We start from the raw sequence: 6,690 nt of genomic DNA on the forward strand, positions 1-6,690 counted from the left end.
ATCATATGTATTGGTCTTTTAAGGATGTTTTATTCTATGGTTTTATATATATATATATATATATACAAGAAGTGTTCAGAAGTTTGCAAGCAGAGAACTTCTGTTATAAATTTTTAATTTCACATAACAAACGTGTTGAGTGAAGATCAGCATTGTCTTCGAGTGAAACAAAAAATTATGAGAGGTAGTTCAATCTTTTAGAAACTCTTAACAACAAAAATTATATTATTATCATATATTGTACACAAATACTAATGTTCTTTTTTGTAGGCTTGTATTTTGGCCGTCGGTGGTACAGAGAAGAAACTGATTCCAAGTACCAACACTGAAGTAGGGTAAGTATTGTTTTCCCTCGCCACTGAAGGTGGAGGGAGGTTATGTTTTCACCCTTGTGTGTCTGTCAGCAAGATTTCTTAAAAATGGCTGAATGGATTTGGATGAAAGTTGGTATAACTTTGGACTATGACCAAACTTACAAGTGAATATTTTCTGGAGGGTCAAGATCACGAAAATCTAAAAAAATCCCTATCTGTGGATCAATTTTTCACACTATTTTTGCTCTATAACTACATTCAAAAATGGACCGTGTCCGTTTGTAACAATGAACGAGCACATTTTTGTACTTTTGGAGAGCTGAATATGATCAATGCTGTGTGGCGGAGGTATGTTTTCTAATGAGTGCATGTACAAATATTTACTTTTGATTTATTTTATGACTCGCATGGGCACATTCAAGCTTAAAACTGATCCTTTTGTTCGTTTGGTGTGAAATGTAGTCCGTGTTTATTTCTATCTATTATTGCATATGCAAGAACCACTCACCTGAATACAAGTTTAACTCTAACAATGATTCATTGGTGGAGACAACAACAAATTTAAATCACTGAACAAACCAGTAAAAAAGATTAAACGTACATACGTACAAGGGAAAAAACAGTTTTAGCTTTAAGAGATACCTTGTCTGTTTCCTCTGAACAAAATGAAAAATATTTGTATTTAATTTTGACTTGGACATCCTAGTACTCTGGTTGTGAACCCCACGGGAACAAATGAAAGACTTGTTGGTGGGTGGAGACAATAAAATTGGGTTCACAATCAGAGTACTAGGATGTCCAGCACAGGAACAAATGAAAGACTTGTTGGTGGGTGGAGACAATACAATTGGATTTACAACCAGAGTACTAGGATGTCCAGCACAGGAACAAATGAAAGACTTGTTGGTGGGTGGAGACAATACAAATTATTCCAAGTTCATCACTATACTTTAGCAGGGAACCCTGATATTCAAATTACATAAATGCCAGGACACTATTACTACAAACTTCATACAGCCAGTTTAACACGTAATTCAAGGATTTTATGTAGTAATCGCAAGTCAGTACTAGGGTGTCTATATAAGATTGTTTCCCAGTTCTAATCTCATTTAAGTAATTGTCTGAGAAACACCATTGTTTTTGAAATGTTACAAGCAAGCCACTTGCAGTGAAGGTTAGATTTATCTGGGTATATAGAGATGAGGATTAAACTTGCGTTAACTACAAAATATGAAATACTGTCTTAAATCTAACAACAAGCACAGTCATTGCTTACACTCTCACAGAAATCTCAATGGTTCTCAAACATTTTAAAGAAGCATTGTGTATGGCTTTTCTAGCATCCGCTTAAAGTGGGAGAGCCACTGGGCACCAACAGCTCCGTCCACTAGTCTGTGGTCACAACTCAAGGTTACATTCATCACCGAGGATACTTGATATCTAGAAAACAGGATCACAAAAAATACACCATGAATTATAAGTCTACCAACACACAAAACTGTAGAAATATAAGAGTAGATTAAAATTTTCCTTAGTATTATTATATAAGGGTGAAAAAAATTGCATATTTTCATAGCATTATTTAATGCTACTTCTAGAAATTTTAGTAAAAAACTTTCTTTATATTATTTAGTACAACACACTCATTTTTCTTGTTTTTTATAAACGTAGTTCTATTAAACAAATAGTGTAAAAATTCGAAAATGTTGAAAAACATTAATTGCAACACCTGTTGTTTACTAGATTAGTAAGTAAAATGAGTATTTTGACTTGGACTTAACTCCAAGATTGATTAATAAAGTTATTAGTGTAGGAACCATAAAAAGTGTTATAAACTTGAAATTGGGAGTATTGTATTAAAGTAGATTTCTTTATTAAAATAAAGTATCTGTATTTCTTGACAAGGAAGAAATAGTACATAAAAGTACAAACCTTGTGACAGAACAAGTCTAATGATGTGTGATAACTCGAGACATTTTAGTCGTAAAATTTTACGCTGTATTTTCACAATATGACTGTCAATTTGAATCAAACCACTCTCTACTACTGATGTGGACTTCCAGTATGTATGTATAATATGCTTTATTTTACAGTGGATTAGCTTAATGTTCATTGTGTAGACTTCTTGAGATGACATTTTAGGCTCAAATTGAAAAGTTCGACCATACTATACACCATTTATTGTCAGTTATGAGATTATGGCTACAGTGCTATTCTTCTTCATCAAAGGCTTTCTAAGCCATGAATTTCAATTAAGACCTTTCTCATGAGGCTATTACTACTTTGTTTGTGTTTACCGTAACAGACCCTTATAGAACTAGTTTCAAATAATTACCTTCCACAAAGGCTAAGGTTTACTCTGGCAAGTTAACAACATCTGGTGTGTTCACATAAACATTAAAAAAGGATTTATAAAAGTAAGTGTATCTAACTTACCAAACCCACATGGCAGACATTTAAAGAATCAGGTGCACTGTTCACTAACTAATAATTTTTTTTAAAGATAAGGCCAGTTAAAAACTAACTTTCTAGAGTTCCTTTATTTGAAGTCAAATTTGTTAGTAATACATTTAAAAAACCTGAAAACATTTTATGATATATATAATGATATGCTTGTACATACATATAAAACATGTTCTTTTTACTTTTTTTGTCATCAGGTTTGTTATAAACAGTAAAAATTTCCAATATTTCAAGGATTTCTTTCTTCGCGAAAGGAATTAACACTTACCAGAAATCTTTTTAGTTAGATACACACCTCTAGCTATTTTCAAGATTTTATTTGAACTGGATATACAAAATGAACTTGAAGAGTGAAAAACAGGTCGTAATAATCTTCTTGGGTCCCACTTTACCTGCCAACATTAATCATACCGGGATAAGCACAGCATTGGCTGCGAGAACAAGAATTTCCACTGTCTTCTTCCTCCAGTTTTGGATGTCCTTTGATACAGAACACCAGTGCTCTCCATGGTGTGGCTCAGCATTAACACAGCCCTTCCTAACCTCGTCTTGTTGCTCCTGAAAAAGATTAAATTGTTGAAGTTCATGAACAGTAATTTCTCCACTTCTTACCTGCTGCTATTAAACCTTTACTGTGTTCAAGAAAACAGTTTTCACAATCTGGGTTTTACTTTTCTTTAAGTAAGAAGTTCTTCCACAGTGCCACTTTAAATTCCCCTTCTCTACACATTTTGATTTTGTTTATTTTCCATGTACAAAAACACTCACCTCAGTACCATGTAACATTTCAAACTTGAAAAAATAGGCCCAGGCATCTCCAAGGTCAGGATCGATCTTTACTGTACGAGTAAACCACTCCCTTGCTTTTGTTGTCTTTCTTTCTGACCAAAACAGTCTACAGGGATAAAAGTAAGTGAAGTTTCATACAAAAGAGTGTAACACTAATACTTCTATTCAGATGAACGTTTATTTAAGTACACTCTAATAGATGGTTTAACATATTTAATGTGTTCCATTAAGGTAACAAACCCTGATTAAAGACTTGTTTGTCTGCTTGAATGGTATAAAATATACCTTACAGGTTAGCTGGAGAATAATGGTGGGAACCAGCATAATGGCCCAATCTGTGATTTATTACTTTATTGTTTTTTTTTTTTGGGGGGGGGGGGGGATTACTACTCCATAAAGTAAAATAAAAACAAAACAGAAAACATATTTAATATAGGTTTAAACTGTGAGCATAAAAGTGATCTGTAACTTCACGGTTATCCCCCCCGTGAGACAGTGGTAGGTTTACGGACTTAACAACACTAAACTCCAGGTTTCGATTCCTCATGTTGGACACACCAGATAGCCCAATGTGGCTTTGCTTTAAAACAAGGAAAAAAAGAAACTTCCCAATCAATACTAAAAAGGAAAATACTGTGTTACTCAACTTATTTCATGTTTTTAAAATTTTTTTCATCATACTTCTTTGTGTAAAGAACTCTACACTTAAAATGTACAATGTGTCCCCCACAAACAACAACAAAAAACTTGCTATTCATTTAGGAGGTTCTAGAAGCTATGCAACAGAAATATGAAAACTTCAAAATGAAAGTAATCATGAAATTCACCTTTCATGCAGATTGACTCTGTAAGTTCTTAGATAAATCTAAGATTGTGCTTAACATACAAAAAATGAATTATAGTAATCGTCAATTCTCTAGAATGAGCTCCAACCAACCATACGTACATAGCATTAAACTAGGTTCTGCCTACTAAATATTAACACTGTAATCTATTTATGTTAATTACTAATGATTCCATGATGTTAACATATAAAAACTCGTATAAGACGGGGTTTCCCAAAGTGGTCACTGAGACTGTACAGGGAGTGAATGAAGACCTAGGGTTGATAGGGGGTCAAAAATGGCCGATATTCATATGTTTGTTAAAACCCATCCATGTCATTGGAGAAAATTAAAACCTCATTCTTTTTTACATTTTATGTTTCCTAACGATTGTATTATGATGAATTAAAGTTGCTTATATATTAAAGTTTCATTTATAATTTATATTCTAAGAATCTGGGGGTCGACAACCCAAGAAAGGTTTGGGAAACCCTGGTACAAGACATCCTAATGGATAATAATATGCTTATTATTCATTGTATCTTTTAACTATATTTGTTAATACATACTTTGTAAAGCTACCAATTTACTGTCCCATTTTAAATAAAAGTAAATTGCCCATGAAACTTTATAGAAAACAACAATTACACTATAAAACTTGGAACATGAAACAAGAACTACACAACAAAATTTAGTACACCTTGTTTTGGATGACTCTTTATATGTTCTTGTCAGTTTTTAACAAGTCCATGTAGCCAATTCTGAGACCCCCTGAAACCCATATGAATTCCTTTTTTTGTGGGCCCCAATATGAAACATTTGAAAATCTAAATATACATAACTTATTTTGAATAGTCACTTATATTTTCATGTAAATCCAATGTCTTAATTAAATTTGCTTTGAATGGCTCCTTACAGAGTAGTAAGAATGCGAGCCTAATAAACAAAAACCCTCCATCATTTTTTGGCCCTATTCACTATTTGGAAAATTTTTTCTTTGTTTATATTCTGCGAGGCAAGAACCTACATTCAAAAAATAGTGGTACTATGTACACATATTATCAACCAAAAATCAGTACAGTACATACTTGGACACAGCTAGCAATACATGCGAATCATGTTCACAGCGTTTCAATGCATCCACACTCTTGGTCTTCCTCTGTGGTCTTGCCTCCATGAAGATGGCTTCTGCCCAAAGAATTCCACTTCCTGGACATTCCTGCATAGCTGTGGTCAAGATAACAAAAATTGGTTTTATTCGAGAGCACAAAGGTTTAGTTTCTAATTTCTATATAATTATATTTCAGGTAGTAAGCAAACGGCAAACATGTGGTTCCTGCAGCTGTCAAATAACCAAACTTTTAACGACCAAATTTAGATACCTATGTTCACAGAAAATTGACCAAAAAATAAGGATTGTTCATATAACTTTATAAGTTACTTATTCAACTTTTAATAATTTACAATGAATACCAACATGTGTTTTTCATCTATTAACATGGCACATGTTGTTACTCTTGTGTGTCTACTGAGATTGTGAACATTTCATTTTTATTTGTGGTTGATTTAAGACTTTTTAACCCTTTCCATATAGGTGAAAGGTCATGTCATCGCATTCAAAATTTCATTGAACTACTATTTCAGGAATGTATGTTAATAACTTTGGTATCAAAATGTAGATTATAATTCAAATTTTAGTATTATATATATTACTCAATTTCATAATTTAAAAGTAAATATTACAAAAAAAACCAGTTAAACTGAGTTTTGTGTGTCACGTGGTATGTTGAATGCAGCTTTGGTTCAAATTACAGGTTTATGATGTCAAAATACTAAGTTTATAGTTTTGTACGAATTAGGAACTCAAATTACTGATACTGACAAGCTAGAATATAAAATACGAACCTCTTATCTTTTCTGTTTGCTAAGATATGCCTCATGTAATGAATCAAACACAGTGGCACCCCAATCATCTCTTTCCATTTTTGAAAATGCTCCCTTATATACACTTACTTCTATATATAACATGAATAACCAATGGAAAGCTCAGAATGTCCCCCAGTGACTTTCTTAGCCATTTTAAAGTCTTATAACCAAGATTTCAAGGAGGAAGGTTGTGTCTTTAGTCTGCTCGAAACTTCATATTTTTTTAGATTGAAATACAGCTTAGTTACTAAGCTAGACAAATTATAGTGGAATTCTGTGGTACTGATGTAGTAATTTATGGTTTGTTGGTTATTCAACTGTATATATAAAACCAAAAAAAATTATTTCATATCCTCCACGTGTGAAATTTTAAA

At 32.7% G+C, this 6,690-nt stretch overlaps 2 protein-coding genes across 2 annotated transcripts in view; one reads left to right on the forward strand and one right to left on the reverse strand.

The window, feature by feature from the left end:
- Positions 1–663, forward strand: part of LOC106462647 (dihydrolipoyllysine-residue acetyltransferase component of pyruvate dehydrogenase complex, mitochondrial-like) — a 16,355-nt gene extending 15,692 nt beyond the window's left edge. Inside the window, exon 11 of the mRNA XM_013922590.2 lies at positions 271–663. The gene's annotated coding sequence lies outside the window, so the exon portion shown is untranslated. The remainder of the gene's footprint in view (positions 1–270) is intronic.
- Positions 664–3,040: 2,377 nt separating this feature from the next.
- Positions 3,041–6,690, reverse strand: part of LOC106462644 (pre-mRNA-processing factor 6-like) — a 29,150-nt gene continuing 25,500 nt past the window's right edge. Inside the window, exons 19-21 of the mRNA XM_022389956.1 lie at positions 5,479–5,678; positions 3,546–3,672; positions 3,041–3,335 (exon numbers count right to left, since the gene is read on the reverse strand). Of these exons, the coding sequence (XP_022245664.1) occupies positions 3,183–3,335; positions 3,546–3,672; positions 5,479–5,678 (480 nt within the window). The 3' untranslated portion in view covers positions 3,041–3,182. The remainder of the gene's footprint in view (positions 3,336–3,545; positions 3,673–5,478; positions 5,679–6,690) is intronic.

The sequence above is a fragment of the Limulus polyphemus genome, unplaced genomic scaffold (assembly GCF_000517525.1).
Source record: "Limulus polyphemus unplaced genomic scaffold, Limulus_polyphemus-2.1.2 Scaffold1216, whole genome shotgun sequence".
Classification (NCBI taxonomy): domain Eukaryota; kingdom Metazoa; phylum Arthropoda; class Merostomata; order Xiphosura; family Limulidae; genus Limulus; species Limulus polyphemus.